At 40.3% G+C, this 24,359-nt stretch overlaps 1 protein-coding gene across 1 annotated transcript in view; it reads left to right on the top strand.

Moving 5' to 3' along the window:
• LOC115773465 (thyrotropin-releasing hormone-degrading ectoenzyme) overlaps positions 1–24,359 on the top strand; it is a 220,608-nt gene that overhangs the window by 26,285 nt on the left and 169,964 nt on the right. The window contains exon 3 of the mRNA XM_030720212.1: positions 8,423–8,699. Coding sequence (XP_030576072.1) covers positions 8,423–8,699 — 277 coding nt within the window. The remainder of the gene's footprint in view (positions 1–8,422; positions 8,700–24,359) is intronic.

Genomic DNA, 24,359 nt, shown 5'->3' with positions numbered 1-24,359 from the left:
CCTTCCTTTCCTGCAGTCTCTTCTCACCCTCATCTTCGTCCTCTTTACTCCTCCCATCCCTTCCGCTGTCACATTTCCCTTTTATCATCCTCCTTTTGGATTTTTTTGCGTCCCCTTTCTTCCTATTACTCCACCTGTATTGCACAGACACCCCATCCTCCTGTTTCTTTCCTTTCATCTCTCCTTCCACAAACTCTGGGAGCAAAATGCAGCAGTGTGATAACAAAGATTTCATAGGGATTATTTCCTCAGGTTTTAACTTCTTCCTGTGTCTGTCAGGTGACTGACAGATGAACGTAACAGCGCTCCGATGTGGAAACATTCAGCCTGGCTTAAAGAAATCAGGAGGAAACAGAAAGTTTGCCCGTGTTTATTGTGGATTATCTCACCGCGGATGCCGTTTCTGAGACGAAAAAAAGTTGAAGTAAAAATGGCTCCATGTGAAAACTTCTGCCTACAGGCGGCCAACCTGTCGGCTCCGACTTCAGAGGATTATCCTTTAACCCCCTGAACTCTGATTCCACCTTAAATTTCTCCTTTGATAGGTTTGAAAGGTTCAAAGACTAAAACACTAAAACAAAATACAGCTTCACATGACACCATCACATATTCTGTATGGATTTATTCCAAGGCTTGAGTTCGGTGTGTTGAAGCTTTGAAATCAGAGCCAGAGAGCAGATAAGTTCAGGGCAAATATGAATGTGATGAATTAAATTAAGGGTCTCTTCATGGGTAATTTAAAGCCACTGCAATTCTGCTTAACCAACCACGCTTAATGACATCATTTTATTTTCGGAGGCAAATGCAGCAAATTGGGGTTAAAAGGGAGAGCTGTGATTTGTATCTTTAAACCATAAAGATTTGGCAGCTGGTAGAATTTATTTTGTGTTTTTGTGTTTAGGCAGTTTTATTTATCTTTGAAAGATTATTTCTATTTGCAGTAATTTATTTTTGGTGGCTTGGCGACCAAGTGCGTACAGGAACTCTGGAGGAAGGGAGAGCAGCAAGAGGAGGCATCAGTGACCACAGATAGGACAATCAGATGCAGCATGAAAGGTGGAGCTGGGGTTGAGGTGGGTTTCAAAGCAGCTTGTATGGGAGCTGTGCAGCATCTGTGGACAGACGAAGGCAGCTTAAACTGAATGCCTCATTATGAAAAAGTACCAGCTGAGCCAACAGCTGCTGGAACTGCCATCAGCTGATTGGCTGTGATTGCTTCTAAGCTTGACTTTGTGGCCCTCCTGAACCAACGCTATGATCAATTTATGCCTTAACTGTTGTCATCATATTAGCTACACGCTGTGCAGTTTTGACCGCTGCAGAAAAAAGATGGCCAGTGCAAAATAATCATTATCTTTGACTGAGAGCCTCCTCATCATCCTGGCATCATACTACATCTGTATTTGTGCATGTATGAATATTTGCATAGGCTTTCTTCTTTCCAGTATTTTATCCAGCTTGTAATTTGTTACAACTAAAAAAACAAGGCACTAAAATCAGCTCTCTCTCCAGTGAGCCAGTGCCACTGTCTTGGACTGCAGCTGGTGGTGATTGTCTTTGTTCCTGCTCTGCAGCCTCAGTTAGCACCTCCTCAGCTGCAGTTCCAATCGATAGTGCTGTAGCTCATCTGACCAAAAGGCGAGATCCTTTCTAAAGAAGCAGCTGAATGTTACTGACAGCTGCTGCAGTCACAACCTGGTTGTGAGTGAGCCGGTAGAGATGCAGGTCATCTGCCAATCGAAAGGTCAGTGCTCCTCCAGTTCATGTGTGGAGATGTCCTTGGGCAACATCCTGCCCCCAATGCACCCATCGACATGTGCATGTGTGCATGATAGATTAAAGTGCATGGACTGAAAGCACTCTGATTGAGAATTGAGCTTTTAGTAAAAAATTTTTTTAGTGTTAAGTAAGAAAAAAAAAAAAGCTACATAAATGTCAGTCCATTCAGGGAAAATGTGAGTTTGTTTTACCAAAACAGTTGGTAAAACTGTCTGAAGAAACACTATTGTTATAAGAACAGTAAAGAAAGATGGAAAATGAAGAAATTAAGCGGTGGATACCAGACCAAAAGAACTAAGAGGAGGGACATTTTTTGGCTGTTAAAAATGAGACGTCCTGTCTTCACTCTGTCACACAGTCGGGGCTCAGGCAGCTCATTTACACAGAGTTAAGCAGGTGAAGTGACGATAACTTGTTACTGGGGGCTAATTGGTGTTTCTCTCCAGTCCTGCATAATTCTAGCTGCAAAGTTTGGAAGAATAAGTTTCACTTCGCAGCTCTGCAGTGGGAATAGTAACACGAATGAACTGGCAGCAGAAAGTGGTAAGAAAACTCAGCTAAAAGCAAAATCTGAACCTAAAATGAATTATCTGCATATCCCTTTAAGCAATGACGTGAAGGCCCGTCAATAAAACTGCTTCCAGGTTCAAGCCTCTGCTGCACTGGCTGAACCTCATGGCTGCAGTGCTGTGTGCCTTGTTTCTTGATAGACATGCATCCTTAAAAAGCTATTCAGTTGTCATCCAACCTCTTTATGGCTTATTCTTTTCTTTTTTTTTTTGATCAGAACAATTCATGCATATCACACCTTTAGGCGAGTTTTTAAAAACCCGATGAAGCCAGCAACGATGGCCTGTTGACCGTCTTTGTTGTGTCGCTGCCTTTTTTGATCCTCTTCATGTGACAGTATGGTTTGCTGTGTAGTCCGGCCCATCTGAGAGGGGTTTTCTTCAGTGTTAGTGTGTAATAAATTGTATTTTATTAGATTGATGCTTCTTAAGCTCAGTTTGTCTGCAAACTCGACAGTTTGAGTGCAGCTTACTAAAAAACCAGCATGGCTTCCAGCCTCGAGGCTTCCCAATGCTAATGACTGACACGGTGGCCATGTCAATTATTTACAGATAATCTATGTCCTCAGAGTGTAGTTGGTTTTTAACAAAAGACTGCCTGTGCTATGACCTTTAAATTAACGTAGCCATCCTCAGGAGGAGGCAAATCAATAAATATTTAAATTTTGCTAACACTCCAAAAAATTGCTGCTTAGTTTAGTTTTCCATCTTGTGTTTCAGCAAAAGCTAAAGTAGTGCTCAACACTCTTTGTTTTTCAGCCAGAACATGTAGATATCAACTAACTCTTGTAACATTGAATATCCTCGTTTTCATTGCTGCCTGGCTGCTACACTTGGTTGTTTCAATCCAACTGATACACTGACTGGAGAGAGAGACTGAGGAATGCTGCTTTTTGGGGGCAAAGGGACATTTTGGACCAATGGCATCGGACTTGACAAGCAGCTAGGCCTGGTGTCAGTTCTTGTAAATGTCAGTAAGTCTTTATTTGACAATTTGACAAGGAAAGAAGTTACTGTTTATTGTATTTGATCAAACAAGTTGCGAGTTACACCATCATCTGTACCTCAAGTACCACAGAAAAACATGCAGTGATACGTTGCAGAATCTCAGCATTGACTCGGTCCCATAGTATCTGTTCTCATGTTATTCCCAATGAAGAGTAGTCGTTGCAAAGGATGAAAAAGGGGGAGCTGAGAGACAAACTCAAAGCCATAGGATTTTGACCCTAAGGTTGTTGAAACTTCCAACAGCAGCTGTGAAGCATTTCGAGGTCCCAGTATTTTCAATCTTGTTCCCAGTGAAGAGAAATTGGTTTCTGTTGGGTTTTACAAGAAGTTTGACTGGGTTACATGTAGAGAGACACAGCAGGTTGGCTTCATGCTTTTGCCCTGAGGCAAAATAAGTAGGAAAAGCAGCTGCATGAGGTTTCATCAGACTATGGTGCAGCAGTCATTTTTTTTTTTTGGGTGTAAAATGTATTTATACTCATCTCTGAGTCACTCTCATTGAGGCTTGACCTCTGACAAGATGACTCTTCATGTTGTACAAGATGTCCAGAGAGAATATTACAGTGAGTTGCAGATGCAGATAGTGGATGATGTAGAAAACAATATCTGGTTTGTTGTGTTCATCTCAGTTATTTGACAGCGTGAGTGAGTCATCTTCAAGTCTTTGAAAAGTGTTTTGAGACAGTTATGGAGGACTGAAGCAGCCAAAAAGAGAGAAATATATAAAAATCATTAAATCAACAAACATAAAATTATATCCTGATTTACTTGAGGCATGCATTCATCAATATTCATTTTATTTACATATTTTTTCCATTCATTTCATCAAATCTCAATTTAATTTAGTCAGTGCTAAATTAATTTTATTTGTTCCTGTAATTCTTTTACAGTTTGTCACATTGTTAACATTTTAATTAGCTGATATCTAAACACATTTTTACTATTATTAGTAGTACTTTAAATGGTATATTGGCAGTTTTGGTCGTTCATAGAATTGTTCACATTGCACATGGAAATTCAGTTTTGTCTTTGTTATGAAAACTGTGCCATTATTTCAAATAAAGCATCAAAATTACAGGGAAAAACTGTCATAAAGAAAAGTGATCTGAACAGCGGCTGAGCAGGTAGCTTTTGTGGGAAATGGAACTGGGTAATTAGAGGCAATGTAAATTATAGTTGACCTGAACACAAAGAGAAGTCGAACCCTGGCAGCAGCATTGTGTTGAGCCAAATTACAAGCAGGTGTGGTGGAAAAACGAGCAGCAAGGGATGTCATGTTTCCACTGCTTGCTTTAAAAATCACATTTTCTCCTGCGATGATGACGGCAGTATGCTTTGATTCACTCAGGCATCACATATATCAACACACGGACCTGCGGTGTGGAACGAGGCTGAGGTCAAAGGAAGAGTTAAAAACAAAAATTGATGGAAGTGTAAGACTGAATGGAAGGAAAGGTTCAAACATGATGAAGAGAGAGAAACGGGAGCATGAGGAAGATGAGGAGGATGAGGGCTTTCAGAAAAGGAGAAGAATGAAATAAAAGTAAAGACCCATGGCAACATAAAGGGACCGTGCTTCAAACTAATTAGACTGAAAATTTTCTGGACCGAGTCGTTGTGAATGCCCCCATGAGGTCCTCTAAAGGAATAACAGCGTGTTACTTTAAGATGAAGAGTTGAATTCATAAGCACACTGAAGCTGCAGGACTTTGGTTCAGTTAAGTATACTCAGGAGCTTTGCTGCTTGGTGTGGCCAGTAGCTACATGTAGTCCCACCCACACCAGAGGGAGGGGAATTATTAATGACTCCATTTAACTTTGTATTATGTTTTAAGCTCATCGGGCCGAAAGGTAAATGTTTGACTGCTAATTCATATTCATACTATACAAACTGGGTTTGTAAGTCTGATCTCTGCCATGGTCCTGGGCTTTTATATCTCCTTTGTTTTCCCCATCTTTATGTTTCAGTTAGTGTTAGTCATTCATGTTTTATTTCCTCTGTTAGTTTTATCTTGTGTTGGTTGTACTTCCAGTTCTTTTCCCTCATTCATGGTCGTCTGCCCCACTCTCATTCTTTCACCTGTGTCTGGCTGCTCCCACCTGTGTCTTGTTGTTCAGTCAGTTCTCTGTGCAGACCACATATTGTCTTCTCTCCCGTTTCTCTGTTTGCACTCTCATGTTATTTTCTTGTTACTTCTGTTCATTTTAGACTCAGGCATCTTTTTTGACTTCATCTGGGTCTTTTGTTATCAGCCTAATAAAGGACTCACTTTTTGTTGTTTCATTGACCTCAGTGTCCTGCATGTGGGTCCTCCCAACACCAAAAAATTGTGATGCCTGCTTTTAGCTTGTGGCCTTTATCAGGACCATGAAAGATGTATATGATTGGCCTTGAGCCACATGACCACATGCCCAATAGCAGGTTCCCCATTCACTGATATGTGGATGTATATGTGTTTTGAAACCTTCTTCATATCTATCTTTCCTATTTTATGATGACCTTGATGAAGGCCACAACTTGAAATGCATTCGTCCTTTTTCTCTTCACTCTGAAAGAAGGTGAAGGCACAGCAGCAGCAACCTCTACTCTGCTTCTAAATATTATAGGAAAAAAGACACAAAGTCTGTTTTACACAGTTTGTGGTGTGAGTTGGTGTCCATCCCTTGGCTGTGCAGAGAGGCTCTGGGGGGAATCCAATGCAGAGGCTACAAAGATGCACTTGAGTGCAGTCCTCCAGAATGCCAACAGTGCACAAGCCAGTGGCAAAGACATGATACACAAACTGAATGGTGATTGGTTGAAACACTCGGTGTTACTTCATTACAGAGAAGTTCTCTGTATCTTGTGGCATCTGTCTTTTCTGTGGCAGGGCTGAAGCTACAGCCACAAATACACATAAGAGGAGTACCAGCAGTGACATTACAGCTGCAACAAGTAGACTCGGGTCTGCAAATTTCTGTGTAGCACCTCTGGAGTATGATGCCTGGACCTTCTAGAAGGTCATATTGGCCAAATACAGGACTTTCACAGAGGAGGCTGTGGTTTGTCTCCTGTGTGGTACAGACAAATTTTCCTGTTATTTTGGTCACATCATACTCTAATTTGAAGGTTGGTGGGTCAAGCTACTGCTCCTCTTATCTCTCCTACTCTAGTCTGTCTGCAAGCCGGGGGGTTATTGACCCCCAGCACTGAAAAAGACACATGCCTCAATCATCAGTGTCTGTTAGAGCAGAGGTCCCCAACCCCCGGGCCGTGGACCGGTACCGGGCCGTGGGACATTTGGTACCGGGCCGCACATAAAGAATAAATAACTTAAATTATTTCCGTTTTACATTATCTGCGCCTAAACTATATTTTATTTTGAAAAATGGGCGGATTCGCTCCGTTACTTCCCTCCATGACTTCCTCTTGACGTGTCAAGACGTTTCTGCTCACATGATACGTCACCGCTAAAATTAAACCCAGAAGCTTCAGGCCTGTCTAACGAAATCGGTTGGTTGACCTACATAACGCTTCTTTAAATTTTTGAGTGCTCAACAAGAGTAGAAAAGCGCTATGTAAGAACTAGTCCATTTACCATTTTTATTTATCAACACCGGGGATAGCAGTGAGGTAGACCCAGCCATCAAACTGACTCTCCAGCGCTTGACACCGCGGCTCTGCAGCCACGCTCCATGTGAAATCGGCCGAACCCAGTCAAACCAGAAGCCAGCAAAAATGAGTATCAGAGAAACAAGCTCAGGGGGCTTACACTGATTCAGTGTTATGGTGAGTTGTATTTTTCATGCGCTTTATACAGTAAAAATCACCTAAGTCGAAGTCGCACAAATCGGGTTTTCGCTCTAGTTGGATGGCATCTGCAGGTCCTGATTTTTCCTAACATTAATTCCAATAAAATCATCACATAAATCCGTCGGATATTCACCTACCTCGGATGAAAAATCTGGTCCCATTGTAATAAATTTCCAGTTAAATGTGATCGCATAAACTGGATGAGTTTAGCGCTAAAACCCTCCTCAGCTCCTGTCCGCCCACTTCCATGCATCGGCTCGTTCGTGCACAACTACACACACACTAACAACGCCTGGAAATTGTTTTAGTGTTTATATCAGTTCATTTCACCGGGGACAATCGTGGCAAGTGTAAGCTACAAACTTGCACTTACGAGTAAAATTTCAGATTATAAAATTTGCAGAAGCAAATTCATAGATGAAGCAGAAGCCATTGCAGCGAAATTCGATAATAGACCCCAAACTGGGCCATTTGAATCCGACTGAGGTGATTTCTACTGTATTTGTTTTTGCGGTGTATCTTATTTTGAAGGCATGTTTTACCATGGCTCTAACAGCTGACCAGGGAGCGCTGTGGGCAGAGAGCCTGTTATTCATGTTGAGGCGGGATGTTACGAGAACGCTGCTGATAGAGTTGCATACGAATACAAAGTGGATTCCCGTTTTTTATTATTATACGTAGAAAATATCACACTTGGTTATGGTCGTATCATTTATTTTGACGTATTTATTCGCCACACCTTAAAAGCCGGTCCGTGGAAATATTTTCTAACACTAAACCGGTCCGCGGCTCAAAAAAGGTTGGGGACCACTGTGTTAGAGTGCTGCATGTGCAGAGGAAACGAGCTGTATGAATGTGTGAGGTTTATAAAGTGCTTTGCAGTGCTGTATAAATGCAGTCCATTTACTTGTCGATAAAGAGGAGCTTTGTTTCATTTTTACTGGCATTCATAACTGCTGACCTCTCCTTCTTTGTATTTATTAACCCCTTAACATCTGCCATGCTGCCAGCGATCTGTTTGGGGTTAATGGGAGGGTTACGTTCACATCTACCTCTTTATATGAAGTGTTTACCTTTTTGACATTCCCAGAAGGAAATCTTAGAGGAGAAGAAGTGTGAGGCCAAAAAAGCACGTCGTTTCTGAAATTGTTTGTTTAGCATGTGGCTAAAATGTACCCCAAAGTGGTTTGTTGGTGACCTGATGTCAGGAAATCTTTATATAATGTTTATAATTGTTTATAATTGATATCTTTTTCTCCTTTTCCTCTCCTAGCTACCTGGCAGTGACTCAGTTCAGTCCGATCCATGCCCGGAAGGCCTTCCCCTGCTTCGACGAGCCTGTCTACAAGGCCACGTTCTCCCTCACCCTCCGCCACGACCCCCAGTACACCTCGCTGTCCAACATGCCGGTGGAGAGCAGCTCGCTGTCGGACGAGGATGGCTGGGTGACCAATCACTTCGCCCGGACTCCCCGCATGTCTACGTACTACTTGGCCTGGGCTGTTTGCAACTTCACCTACAGAGAGACGCAGACGGACAGCGGTGTAACGGTCAGTCCTGACACGCACAATAAACACCAGTCACTGCTGCTGTTGATGCAGTGTTAGCCTGCTGAGAACGAAATCTCTCTTCTAGTGATGGCTTATTTCCAAAAAGTAGGTTTGTAACACAACTCACAGATTCACAGATTCACAGCTGCAAGCGTAAAAAATTGAAGGAAGCAGAAGCAAAAATGAGTGATTCTAAAGGTAAACACATCTAATAAACACAATAAATAGACACAAGACAAAATTCATGGAGGTAAAATAACAATCTAATGATCCAAATTTAATTATCTTCTCTCACAGAGCACGGAAATTAAGCTTTTGTGGAGCTCTAATTCATTTTAAAAACATTTCTGCTGTGATCTTGACTTAATGGTCTCATTATGTAGCAAATACCAAATGTTGTTGATTCTATGGCAGCCTTTTTCTTCTTCTCTCCTGTCATTGCGGCTGTGTTTTCTTTGGGGACTTGTGTTTATCGCGGGGCTGAGAGAAAAATGCTTGCGTGATGAAACCTGTGTGTATAAAAGATAAAATGCAGCCGCCTGTTCCCTCAAAATAATGTCACATTTTAGCCCCCTGTTCATCTCTACACCGAGTTTCATGTCATTTAATTATAATCCGTGGGGTTAAAACACTAAATATGAGCACCAACTGTTATCTTGCGACAGTAATTGACATAATGAAGTTCTAATTTGTGAGTAAGAGTTTTATATCTCACAGAGAAAAGGAGGAGAATAGAGTCTCACTTTTAATTTAACATGATTAAGGCAGTTTACCAGTAATGTTAATGCAATATGTATCGTAATCATGTGCATGCATTCAAATAAACTGGTATGACTTTGAATATGAAGATATCTGTAAAAGTTTTAGGAGCTTTTTGCTTCCCTGCAATCTGAGTAGCTGTGACCATCTTAGGCGGTAACCCTGATCTTCCCTGAGCCTTATGTTGGAGAACAGCAGAGTAAAACCAAAAAGAGAAATTTGCAATATGTGCACAAGAATTCTTATGAATACAGTAAAGGCAGTGTCTGCAATAATAAATATAAATCTGGAATATACTGTATAAGCAGTTCAAATTATTGCATCTCTGAGTTATTGCGCACATAATAAATTACAGTGATGAACCATAGTGTCACCCATTAAGGGAGGAGTTATAGAGTTTGATGGCCACAGGTTGGAATGACCTCCTGTGGCGCACTGTGGTGCATTTTGGTGGGATGAGTCCTGCACTGAATGTGCTTCTGTGTCATAGAGTGGGTGGGAGCCATTGTCCATAATGGCCTGCAGCTTAGACAGCATCCTCCTCTCCGATGCTGCCATCAGTGAGTCCAACTCCTCTCCTACAACATCACTGGTCTTGTGGATCAATTTGTTGAGTCTGTTGGCGTCTGTGGCCCTCAACCTGCTGCCCCAGCCTGCAGCAGCATAGAGGATAGCACTCACCACATAGAAGATCCTGAGCATATTTGGGCAGATGCTGAAGGACCTCAGGCGTCTCAAAATATAGAGATGACTTTGACCCTTCCTGTATAGGGCATCAGTGTTCTTAGCCCAGTCCAGTTTATTGTCAATATGCACCTCCAGATATTTGGATTTGCCTTTATACGCACTGACCAGCGTGAACTTGCGTCACTCCACCTCATTGTATAGACTTTGTATGTTTGTGTTGTAGTCTGGGTGCTTTTGGGGTTTATCAGGGTTAAAGCTTCCACCCTGATTTTATTAATGTATTATTTTTTTTAGAACAAGTAAATTTTCTCCAAAAAAATTAATCAAATTTGTAATGAACTCTGTGAAACAGGACAAAATATTATCATAAAAGGACTGTTCGTAGTCCAGTTTCTGCCTTTTATTCAAGCCAAAAGTATCTAGGATGTGAACAAACGTTATTGTTTCAGGTATATTTGTTTTAGCTTAAGTTGAATATCTTAAAGGTGCCATAAAGCTGCCCTCTGTGGTCTGCTATATCAGGTGGTGTAGCTGGCAGTGACGTTTCATCCTCAACAATCCCAGGACCTGATGTGTTGTTGTCTCCTTTCCCTAATTTGTTATTCCAGGTTCAAGTCTGCTAAGAGATTAAGGCTCAAACTCTAAATCCACGCCTTTGGCTCCAGCTTTGGTTAATGAGCTACAAATGTGTAACCAGAGTAACACCATGCAAACAAACAGCTGTGTAGTTATCAGTATCCATTCAGTCAAAGGATTGGACAACCCCACTCAGTCAAGAGTTTTTTTTTATTGTTTTTATAATGTTTTAGAACTAGTCTGAAGACACTGAAACTATCAACAAACATATGTAATTATGTAGGAAGCAAAAAGTGTAATCAAACCAGACAACAGCAGCCAGCGTTTGCCCTCTTGGTATATTTTAACCAGCATTATGAGGTCCTCACATATAGTGGATTTTAGTTAGTACCTGATCCTTTGTGAAAGTTGGTGGAATTTAGGATTAAGGAATTGCTATATAATAGCAATATCATTTTAGTTTATTTAAAAACAGTCCATCAGTCACTCATGATGGTCAGATAATGTAGTCAAGAACTTTTCAAATGTACGTGCCAAAAAAACTGCAGTGTGTTGGAGTACTGCTGCAGCAGCTCTGGCCTCCACAGTCACTCAGTCTTAATCCAAATGTCATGGTTTGGGACGAGTTGGATGGTAAAGTGAAGGAAAAGCAGCCAGGAAGCAGGGGCGATTCCAGTTTTGTTTGCTTTTTAAACGGTGGCTTACAGGGGATCAAGAAGCAGTCACGGATGGCCCGTGGGAAATCAGAAAAATTCAATCAGAAATAAAGACAGCATTGAAAATTGGCTTAAGGAACACTGGGCTCTCCTGTGCCCTACTACAGGTAATATGGCTACACAACAGAACAGTGAAAGAAGTATTCAGATCCTTTACTGAGGTAAAAGTAGCTACACTTCATCATACGATTACATCACAGTTGTTTATTCATTAATGAATGGCCACTTTTATATTAAAGTTGGAGCTAGTTTTAATTACTTTGTGTACTACTCCTGGGTGTCTCATTATATATTATATCACAAACTGTTAGATTTGTATCTAATATTATTAGTAGAAATCTGCAAAATAATTTGTAACTAAGTCAAGAACAATATTTGCATCCAGTATATGGGGACTTAATAAATTAATAATGCTTTTCATTTATATTACCATTTATTTGTCATACAAAGATAACCTGTTTAACTGAAGGTAGTAGTAGTAATATTTTTTTAAATGATTAATGCTCATATTAAACATGGCTAGAGTTTGAAATAAGTTTCACACAGTTTTTTTTTTTTTTTTTTTTTTTTTACTGTTAGTTCTTTGTGATATCATATAGAGAATAATCCTTACATGGTCATCTCAGGTGTGCCCCACTGACCTACTGTTCAAACCTTCAGTTTACAGAGGGCCAGGAAATCAGGAGAAATTTGTAGTGGAGTATTTTGAAATGTGGCTCATGCCAGTCTGATTTCATGGTGATCAGATGCCTCTTAAGTAAAGCTCAAGTTTAAATGTAACTGTACTGCAGTGCAGCAGTTGAGTAAGTGCAGTAGTTTCTTTCAAGCGTTTGTGCTTTCCATGCTCTCATCCAGTAGCACTGGGCATTGTGAGGCTGACCTTGGGGGGCAATTATACTTCAAGAGGGGGGCGGTTCCACTCCTTTAGACATCCTTCTGCCAAGTGCTCAGTATGTGTTGGAACGTCTTCAGGACTGCTGGAGAGACTCCAGGAGACGACCTCTTTAAGCTGGTTGAATGAAGAAAGTTTTGTGCAGAGGTTTTAAACCAAAGATGGCTGTTCTGAAGAAAAAACAAGTTTGATTTGTTAACACTTTTGTCTCTGTGTGTTATTTTATCCACTTCATTGTTGATCCACAGTGCAGAAAATGGTCAGAAATCAGGAAAACTTTTGAATAAGTAAGTCTGTCCAGACATTTGATTGGTACTTATTGACTTATCGACTAATTGGGAAAAATAAAATTAAGCACCAGTAAGAAAAAGACCCAGTTTAGTTGCTGGGTCTTGCTCTGCTGAGCTCACTGTCACGTGTTTCCATCTTTAGAGTCATAGTACCAAATCACTAGAGTACTTCTTTCAGCAACAAATCACACAAGCTCCTTCTTACCTTGAGATATGAGGCAATAATGTCATGATTGACATGCACACAGTTTGTCATGTTGATAAAATGACACAAACATGCCACCGCAAGACAGCAGTGCTTCAAGCTAATGCCGTGGTTAAATTGCTGCATCAGGACTACTGAGTTAAAATGATTTAGTCTAAATATAGAGATTACAGTTTAATATACGAAGATGATGTAATTAAGTGAGATTGAAAAGTTTATCTGGGGATGACATGGATATTAAGATGTGAACTTAAGATAACATTTTGGTGTCTTGAGATAAGAGGTAATTAGCTTGCTTCCTTACAGGTCGACACGGTTTTATTACATTCTTATTCCTCACTGGAGTTGTGTCAATATAACTGGGTGTGTTGGGAGGCCAAACGACCAAATCTGAGAGACCCGTCTGTGGCTGCCAAATTTGCATGGTGGTGGTTTGGATTAAGGTGTTGGTTTTAAATGAAGTGAAAATGAAGCCACTGCCAACCACATGCTTTTCAGATGGTCTTGAATGGTGGATCAAAATCTGACTGTACAATTCTTCATTCATAATTCCATCCACATCCAAGAGGGCCAAACACCTTCCAAGGTGTGCCTTTTGAAAAAGTTTTTAAGAATCATCCCACATTATAAGCACTTGAACCAGATTCGGGCCGATGTCGGCTCCCAGAACAAGAGCAATGAACTGGAGCCAAATGTTGTGGTTGAGAAAGTCCACCCACAGGCCTGTTGTTCCACCTCCTTTTATAGTTTCTGGGTTTTAGTGTTTATCTATCATGTCCATTGTTTCCGATTTGAAAGTCAAATCTGCATTTTCCTGTTATCCCATCATCCTTTAATAGCCGTAACATTTAAAACAGAAATATGCACACATCCGTGTTCTTACACAAGGACAAATACATGCACGACCTTGTTTCGCCTACTCCTTCTTCTTTTTCTTCCTCTCCTCTGATCATCACTCTATCAGTGTAATTACAGCTCATCCATCTCGTCTGCCAGAACCTCAAGGACAGCACTCCAACTCACACACACACACACACACACACACACACACACACTCCGCCTGTGTCTTGTCTTCTTGTTACCGCAAGATAATTTTGGTGAAATGCTGTTTTAATGACAAATCCTATCTGGGTCATTTATAACCATCACCAGCCTCCAACACTATGTGTGTGTGTGTGTGTGTGTATAAGAGTGTTTTGTGTGTAGAGTGATGTTAGGGAGGAATCAGTCAGGCTTGCCTTGGTCTTTGTAATGAATAAATTAATCTTTATTTTTGTCCTTTCCTTTTTTGTTCACCAAAAATACAAAATAAAGCTGCCATTATTTCATATTCATCACAAGCAGATAAAGGAAAACAAAGGCACGTATATGTATCCCATGGACTTGTTGGAGGTACCTTCAGGAGTTCTTTATTGTAGGAAATGCATATGCTGGTGATGTGGCCCTGCTGGCTAAGCTTCTGGGGTTGGTGCAATCAATACTAGATATGATAAATGAGGAGAATCAGTCTGCAGGCACCTCAGTCACCAACTCACCAACAATCACACTAATTGTTCACAAGTAGAGCCTATGGCAAAGGTGTAGCAAACCAACTCCACCCAACTACCAACCCCTGAAATTTTTTAGGAGGCCAAACAGTTCAAAAGCTTGACCTAAACACCACTCATCCAGCTGGAATTAAGACACGATCCACTGGGCATGCTGTGGTATCCAGTTGGTGGTATGCAGTCCAAATCAGCAGCGCACAGCTATCCAGACCAGAAGTAACTGGGCTTTAACTTTTGAAGGATTTAGCATAACAAAAGTCCCCCAAGACATCTGTCATATGCTCCAGGAAACTGTTGAAGCGTGTGGGAGAGAGCAGACAGCCTCGCCTTATGCCGACAGGTTCTTTTGGAGCCTGCCCCCCAAATTTTGTTCTTCTATCCACCATGACTGGAGGTTATGCAGAAGATGAGAAGGTCTGAATCCACTTAGTTTTTTTCCTGGGAAAAAATATTGTTTTGCTCCAATAATTAGCATAAAATCTAAAATGTTATATCCCAATTCCCCCACCCTTTATCCCATTTAAAAAAAAAAAAAAAAAAGTCCACTGAAACAATGGTGTATTTGAACGATCAGCATAGAGTGGATGTCTCTCAGGTGAACTTAAAGGTGGAGGTTATTTAGTTCCTTTCAACAATGTAACCAGGTTTACTCCATCTGAGGAACCTGGTTACATTAGCCAGCATTTGAGAGCTTGAACTTTTGAAGTTCACCGGCGGGCCTGTGGTAAATAAAGGGTTAAGGTCTGCAGACTGTATGCATGCAAGGACAAAATAAATAATTTGCACTCTGACCCGGTTCAGATAATTTTACATAAAACAACTCACAGATGATTGAGTAGCTATGTTAAAGGATCAGAATGCTTTTACTTGCTTAAGGCTTAAATCAAATCAGGTTCAGGTAATTGTTGTTGGGAAACACTGCCAACAGAATATTATTTACTCTGACCGTCAATCGCATTCATCCATTTCATTTTCAACAACCGTTTATTAGTACGTCTTTCTGATGTATTTTTATTAAATTCCTCTACCATATTTTTTTTCTTTTGCAAACATCGGCCTGACTTTAAAATAGGTGGACTAGGTTTTTAGAATAGTTTTTTCCCTGGTGTCTCTTGGCTATACATGGAAAGTCTGTTCGTTTTGACATTAGTTGTGGAGCTGTTACTACCTGAAATTGGGGATGCTTAACAGGTGGAAATTTAAAACATAGCCTCAAGCTTCAGTGGTTAAAGCACAAAAGGCGAGGGAGAGGAACAAACCAACACTCTGTGCTGCTGCTAAAAACAGAGTGTGAGGCAGAGCTGTGCTCCATCCCAGTGGACATTACAGTGTTGTTGGTGATCCTGTGACTCAAATAGGGAGGACATGTGGGGTTAAACAATACAACAAAATACAATACATTCAACTTCATTAATGTCACTAGGGTCTTTTGTTTGGAGCAGCTGGTTGTTGCACAAAGCACAGTAACACAAAGTAACACTAGAGACAGAGGGAATTGTTTCGGGAGAAGCATTTTGGCTTCAGCGAAATGCCAAATTTCAGGCAGGCTTGGCGTGGATGTGTAGTTGTGTGTCTACATACTCATACCTCTGACTCTTGGGTTGATTCCCCAGTATATACTGGTCAGCTTTTACATGTGTAGAATGTGTGGATGCTCAATTATAGCAAACAAATGATCATAAATGAATTATATTGAACTCAACTGATCAGTAACTCATTATATCCTTAATGGGAGTCTAAAATTCTAAAAAATAGTTTAACTTCCCTTGTCTTGTTATCCCACATAGACAAATCTCTTACTTTGAAATGACATCTGCAGCTCAATGAGAATCAAATTGCAATTAGACCGAACAAAAAAATTAAATTATACAGTAAGAGTCAGTGAAAACCTGTTGTACATCAGTGGCAAAGAAGGAACAATTAGGGAGTTAATTATGATACAGTGATTAGAATAATGGCACTCACGCTCTGGTCAGGAAACTGTGAAGATGAAAATGGGCCCAGCAGTGGTGCTGATGAAATACCTCCATTTTCCCATCGTTAAATGTTGAATGAATGGGTTTTCTTTCCTTTAACGTATGCGTGCTGTTGAACCAAGATAATTCATGTAGACTGCATCACATCAGCTGCCAGAATCATCCTGAACACTGTGAAAGGACAGATTTCAGATTAAGAGTGAGATTGTCTTGGTTGAATGATGTGTTTTTTAAAAAAACAGGTTATGGTTCTATTTACAGACAATAAGTGTGCTGGGCATGAAATACATCCAGGAAGCAGCACATGCATATTTTTATATTTACAAACAGTTGCTGGCTACGCTCTCTGTGTCTCTGTTACAGCATCACACTCATATTAAAATCCTTGTTTCAGCCTGAAGGCAGTGGAGAGGCTGCTGTCTGTTTGCAGAGCAGCTTCCTCTGACAGAAACATTAATCCTCGGATCCCTCCATCCTCCTCCTCCAAAACCTCCAAAAGGAACAGCTTTATATGACAAAAACATCCCTCTGTCCCCTTCATAAGTGATAAAACAGCTTCATCTGACAGAAACATTCATTCTTCCTTCCTCCTCAAAACTGCAGAAGGAAAAGGAAAGCGTCTGTAGGAATGCTGGACTGAGAGCAAGATGTTTTATTCTGTGTATAAATGCTGTAGAACAGAACGGGAATCTTCAAGTTAAACCGTTCTTCTGTTTAAGCTGCCCCAGGGAAAGATAACCTGTTAATGACAGTTAATTGATCGACAAGGTTAAAGCCAGTGTTTCCTCAGGGAGTGTTTACTATAAGAAGAAGCTCCAAGATGATTTTTCCACTTTGTACTGAAGATTTTTAACAAAACTGTACCAAAATGCAAAAACATTTACTTTCAGTAGTTTCATTTTTATTTAATGTACTGTCATAACGCTGATTGGTGCTTTGGAAACAAATAATAAACAGTCTAATAATAGATACATCAAAAGTACACTTACTTGTACCACTCACTTGTACTAAATAACTACATATCATCTTTTTGTCAGTTCTGTGTCCCAGCTTTGCTGCAGCAACGGTTCCATTAAACACAGAATATATTCTTAAATCTTATTTATTGCTGTCCATGGATGGAGTTGGTTATCTGGTATCAACAACACCCCATGTACTTGAGTATATCTGTAGCTAGAGTTCAGAAACCCGGACTTACTGGATAACTACCTTCATGGGATTGCTTGGTGTGATTGCACTGTAGCAGCTCAGTGAAGGTAGATAATAAAAAGTCATCCTGGGTATGTTGAACTCTGTGGTCCAGCCCCCAGCAGTCGGACTAAAAACCGGGTCGTCACTTTCATCCCCTGACATGACTAAAGATGAAGCTAATTAAGGTAGTACACACAGAACTGCAATTTTATCCAGTAACTTCTGTTTTATGAGTCTTATGAACTTTATCAAAAATGTAACAAGAATTACTTAAGCAAGTATTCCAGATTTCAGTTATTACTGTGCACCTCTGACCAAACCATTTAGTCTCCAGTGATTTGTCCTAAAAAAAAAAAAAATATATATATATATATACAGTATATATATATATATATATATATATATATATATATATATATATATATATATATATATATATATATATATATATATAAAATCAGTTTTTGTGCCATCAAATATAAATGCTGAGCTCATCCTGGCCAGCCTACTAAATATTGGCTCCGCCGCTGGTCAATTAGTAATCGAACTTTGGCAAAGTGTTCCCCTGTGGCTGTCCAGCTTCTAATCTATTACTAAGCAATTGTTCATTATAGAGGAACTGCACAATAACATTTCTTTTTAGCCTCTAATCACATTATTGTTTGGCAATAGGAGGTCTTATTTCATAGACCAACTGTGGTAGCAGCTGCTGTGCCAAGTACAAAGCGGTACTGCCTTACCATAGCCTCATTTTGTTTTTCTCATACATAGCTGCTGGTAGCATTAGCAAGCCTGATTAGCAGTGGCATAAAATGCATTAACAAGATTTATACTGCAGTGGCAGTAAAAATAATGATGCTATATTCAAAACTTAAACCAGATTTTTAGAGCTGACAAACAGAACCATAAACAGCGGCAAGCAGCAGGGCTGTGGCTATTTACTGACGCTCCTTCATAGGCTCGCATACCAAGTAATGGGTCAGAATATTATAAAGCTCAGCTTAGCACACAGTGGATGCTTAAAAACTAATGTTGGTAGGAAACACTTGAAGGAGCTGTTATGGTCATAAAAAAATCAGTATGGAACAAACACTCTCGGTGAGCTCTTAGTCTTTCAGACCATCTGAGCAGCACAAACACATCCGTCAGGCTGGGCCACTTCCAGGCATCTTTGTCACACACAAAATTCTTCTTCTTTCTTCACCTACTTCAAAAACAGCTGTTTGTCTTTTGTGCCTCATTGTAGTATAGCATAATGTGCCTCTGTGAGAATCTGTTCCTGTAATGAGACGCTTTCCCTTCAGGGAGGATTAAAGCCTGACAGAAAACAAACAAACAAACAAAACAGTGTGTGATGACCCACTGCGCACAGACCCCGGTTCAATAAAACCTCCATCTTTCAGCCATTTAGCTCGTTATTCCTCCATTTTCTGTCATTTCACCCACTGGCAGTGCCATAAAGCAAAGCCTGTTGGTGTTTATCTACCAGCTAATCACTGCTGGAATCTGAATGGGAGCCGGTTTTTGTCTGCAGCGCATCTGCCTTCAGCAAGACGCAAACAGAAAAGCTCGACAGTGAAGGTCTGTCACACCGAGATTACAAAAGGCAGTTTCAGTATTATGGATGACAGAATTACACAAAAATAACTAAAAATATATATTTAAAAAAAAGTGTTTTACTGACATAATAAAGGTCATCAATTTTGCATGAGCATAGCTGATATTATAATTAAAGTTTATGTAAATTTTCCATATTGATGCCATTACATTAATGTTATAAATAATACATGACGACAATAATGGTCTCTGCAAATACTCTGTAATGCTAATCTACTAATTCTGTATCATATTACACTGATGACTATAATCATAATGAAGACATTGTTAGCATGCTCTAATATTATAACAGAGACATTATAAGAGAGAGGCATGGAAATCTAAACAGAAATCAATGGGAGAATTCCTTAATGGAAACGCTGGCAGTTGTCCTGCCCATTCCAAACCAGAAAACTAATCCATCTCACTCCCGTCAAATCACACAGCGCTTGGTCAGAACCTGCCAGCTTCTCTTTGTGATACACTGGGTACCACTCTGACTTCATTTTTTTTATTGTGCAGAGCATCTCTGTAGGAGTTCGGTAGGTTTAGAAATAGACGTGATGGACCAAATGATCTCCTGGTTTCGTCACAGTCGTGGGACACTTAACTAAATGTTGGAGAAGATTCTTGGAGATGGAAAAAGTTTGTATTTTGTTGCATATTTTATGCTGTGAAAGTCTGTGTTTTAACCCAAACCAGTTACAGCCCCTGAAGATAATATTAGTTCCTACAGTAAACCTTGATGGGACTTGAACTCCTGACTTTAGGTTGAAAGTCTTTTGGATTGTTATGAAGATTTTTGACCCACAATCTGTGACGAGCTGGGAGTGACAGTGTGATGGGGAAACACACGAGCCAGTCTTATTGACACGGTCAATGTTTTCATGAGAGTTTGAACCGTGTGGTTATCACTGTGAAGATGTGGGTAAGTGTACTTAGTATTTTTCTTGGATAATCGCATCAATAACACAAATAAGCAGTTGTGGTGTTTGTTCAGCAATCGTGGGATAAACAGAGATTTTGATCGTGTCGCACTCTGGGTTAAGGCATTAATGGAGCTGTAATGATGTGTAACTTTTGTATATGAGTAGTCAAATGTGATTGATTGGGGGAAAAAAATATTTTACACAATATTTTGGTGTAAAGTTACCAAACTTTTGAAGTGGTTTCTGTCAGATTTGGCTGCGTTTCTATACATGCAGTGTTGAAGCTCTCTTGTTGGGGTTTTCTCTGTATTCTTGTAGGGCCTTAAAATATAAAGGGCACTAAGGCAGCTGTTGTGGTTTTGCACTATATCAATAAAAATGAATTGAATTGAACTGTGATTACTGCAACTGGTCATAATGTTCTCCCACTTTATTTAACTGGGAGTTTCAAATGAATACCCAGAGGTGTGGCCAACATGGATGCTGGGTGGTAACATTTGCTTCTAGAAGAAGAAACATGCAGTTTTGTCCAAGTGCACAAAGTATCAGTCAGTGGCAGGTTATGGCAGGAAGGGTCTGTCTCTAACAAGCCATGTTTCATCGTTCAGGGTTAATGTTTTATTTGGACTGTACCAAGAATGCATTTATTTTCCCCTGAGTCATACAAACCTTCCTTGATTAAACTGGACCGCCTCTAAACATGTCAGCTGGCATAAATCGGTGTTAAAAAGCTCATGTTAAGGGTGAGCTATACCAATCAAAAGACCTTTGACCGGTACTGTATCAGAGATCCTGTATATCCTCTCAGTATGAGTTTGCACTCAAAGCCATGCAGCATGTTCCTCTGTGCTACAGAGCTCCACTGTTGTCCAAAAGGTATTAAAAACACATCTGTGAGTGACATTTTTGCTGTGGGTGATATGTGAACATACAGCCTGTGGTCTGTATGATTGTGGTAAGGAATTTTTAATAAGACTGCATATTCCTCATGCAGAAATAATCTCCCAGCATGTGCAGATGTAAAGTACAAACTATGGAAACACATTATATGGAAAATAAGGAGCACCTGTGCATTTGCTACTTTTCTTAGCAGCATTAGCATCCAATTGTTGTTGGAAAATACAGTAATGTCTGTTTATTGGCCACAGTCTGATAGATAAATGTCACATTAACATGTTATAATAAAGCAATTTTGCATGAATTCTAATTATGTTTAAAGCTCTGCAATATTAAGACTATAAAATTAGAATCAGTTTTTTTAAAGAAAAATAAATATTACACTGTTGTTATAAAACAGTAATGAAGCTACTTTATTAGTACACCGGCAGGCATTTTTCCGCTCTATGATTAAGGAAGCTGGAAGGAGGAAAAAAAAGAAAATCTGGGGTATCTGTCTACCATTAACTTCTTTAATAATATTAAATGTCACATTTACATTCCATAGTAATAATAAAGGTCATGTTAATGTCCAGCAGTGACAATTAACTGCAGGTCAGATTCATTTTTAAAACGATAAAAGGTCTCTTTTAAATTTGTTATTTGTGTGACATCGATTACTTTAAAGTTTAACAACATGGATTTAAATGCATGCAGCGCCATCAGTTTGTGTGTGTGTGTGTGTGTGTGTGTGTGTGTGTGTGTGTGTGTGTGTGTGTGTGTGTGTGTGTGTGTGTGTGTGTGTTTGTGTGTGTGTGGGGGGGTGCATTTAAGTTATGGAGCTGCTGAGGCCTAAAATGAAGGGCATGGCTGCTTTGACAATATGCCTACAGAGGCAGTGATAGCTTGTGGTAGCAGTAGTAGTAATATTATACAAACAAAGCACAGTATATATGCATCCATCCATCCATTCTCCTCCGCTTATCCTGTTCAGGGTCGCGGGGGGGGGGCCTATCCCAGCTGTCAGAGGGCGAGAGGCGGGGGTACACAGGTCATCAGCCTGTTGCAGGCTAACACAGAGACAGAGCACACAGAGCACAATAAGTAAACTGAATAACAGTTTTCAGTGGTTTAAATATGAAGAACTTCTGTACCGTTCATTGCTGCTTTTTTCTTTGATCTTAGAGGCTGTAGATGCAGCTCTCCCAGCTAATGTTGCTCTTGGGAAACAATTTAAGTATCTTTCAACAGTCTGTCAGGACAAAAGCGTTCTGCTGGGAAAATTGCTTGGGAATTTAGAGCTGTCCTGATTTAATGGGGGTGCCTATTAGTTGACAGGCCAGTGCTTCTAAAAAAATGCATACATGCAAAAAAAAAAAAAAAGATAAAAGTGACTGTAAGGCTTAATGCTTGAACTGGTTACCCTCTCTTAACTTGGAAATCAGAACTTCCTTGAGATCCTTGTTGAAAAGTCTGAGGAATAAGCTCACCGACAGGAAAGAAGAGAAGAGAAACCACCAAATTGATTTTTTTTTTCCCCCTTTCACTTCTTGCTTCTCAGCTCAGTGGATAGTTTTACCTCCACAGGCCACCAAATATTATTGGCATTCTCAAAATGAGTGAAGAAACTTATAACTGTAGTTTCAGCACAGTCCTGCAGGCTCACACAATTTAATCTGGTCAGTTTTGTTCATGGACACAAAAAAAATGCCTACAACACATTTTGACAGCAGTTTATGAATTCATCACACAATCGTTTGACAAAGGGGCAGAATCAGCCGTGGCGCTGGGGGCACTGGTGGTGCTTTCAAGAATCCACAGTTTAAACCCCAGACTGGACCAATATATGTACATATGAATGACAGTTAATTGAATGAGTGAATCATGCAAAGGTGGAAATGATACTCACACTGAGCAACAGGAGGAATACATCCAGCAGCTCTGTGAGTCGGTGCTTTCGCTAAATCTCTGGACAAATGTTTGAGTTCAGTTGTGTCCTGACTCTTTATTCTGAGAAGGGATTGCTGCATGTATCAAACTTCATATAATAAATTTGGTGACCTTACAAGAAAATATTTGTTTGCTGTACATAAATCCACCAAAAGACATCTTTTGTAGTTTTGGTAACAATTTAGTAACTCTGCATTGTCCTAACTTTGAGCAGGATTTCCACCAGAAATACTGTCAAACCTGATGTGCGAGGTATTAGCATAGCATAATTAGCATAATTTAATGTTGCATTTGATTCATGTAGCACTCACTGCTCAATATAGACCAAAAAGCTAACTGTACGTGATGGGAACCCGATGCTGTGATCTCAGTCAGCAGCTGCGCAGCGTGCAGTGATGTTCACACATGCAGGTTAAAATATAAAGTCTGATATCTGGATTTTTTTTTTTTTCCTGTGAAAGTAAAGCAAGCAGATGTTAGCGGTTGTAGGTAAGGATTGTTTGTCTCTCTAACTAAAGTCAAAAACTTCCTGTCATTCACATCTTTGCCTGCTTGTACTCACACTCCTTGAATTGTGTTGTAGGTGGCCAAGTTGTGGTGATAGATGGGTTCAAATTAAGTTCAGATTGCTTGCAGTGTGTGTAAACTACAGTTCACCGACGATCTTGGGAACTTATTTATAAACTACGAGGGTCACTAAAATTGTGGGGGTTTTATGAAATGGAGTGCAAAACTGGAAGGGTGACAGTAAGGCCTGGTAAGCACGGGAGTTTGGCAGGTATACAGTACCAAACTACAGGGGTGTTGCACACACCTGCCAGGCCTGAGTTACTCAGATGTCAGAGTCCAGGTAAACCTGCACAGCTGCAGGCTGATCCTAGGAGGTGTGCGCAAAGGTGAAGGTTCCAGTTAATCAAGACTTGAAACAGGATATGTGGGACACATAAATGATGCACATAGAAGAGGAGGTGTGAAGCAGGGCAGAATGGGAGGTGTTTTCATTCATCATGCGCTGCTTATCCCTTGTCTAGCTTTCCCTTCTTTTTCTAGTCCTTCTAAAGTCAAACCTCCTCCTTTTGCGTTTTATTTTGTTGGCAGTGAGAGAGTCTGTTGTCCTTGTTCTGCATCACTTCATCAAAGCGGTGTCATCAGCAAAAGCGATGGCATGATTGGACAGATGTGTGGTGCCTGACTCACAGGTCAGCAGTGTTTGTTACAGAGAGAGCAGTGACTGTCTGAGGCCTGTTGAGTTCAATGTCAAGGACCCACAGATGCTGGAAGGAGAGTGCCTTAGTATACGCTGGTGCACCCTCTCGGTGCTCGTATCAGTTGCTAAACCATCCATCAAATTACCGTGGCAACTGAGCGTCCATCACCCCATCCATCATCCAAGGGCGACAGACGGAGCATCAGAAAGCAGCGAGAGATGTCACGGACGAGTGAAGAGATAACAAGGGGAGAGGGGAGGAG

The sequence above is a fragment of the Archocentrus centrarchus genome, chromosome 23, assembly GCF_007364275.1.
Source record: "Archocentrus centrarchus isolate MPI-CPG fArcCen1 chromosome 23, fArcCen1, whole genome shotgun sequence".
NCBI lineage: Eukaryota > Metazoa > Chordata > Actinopteri > Cichliformes > Cichlidae > Archocentrus > Archocentrus centrarchus.
The sequence above is the reverse complement of the archived record's forward strand: the minus strand, read 5'-3'. Positions and strand labels throughout refer to the sequence as shown.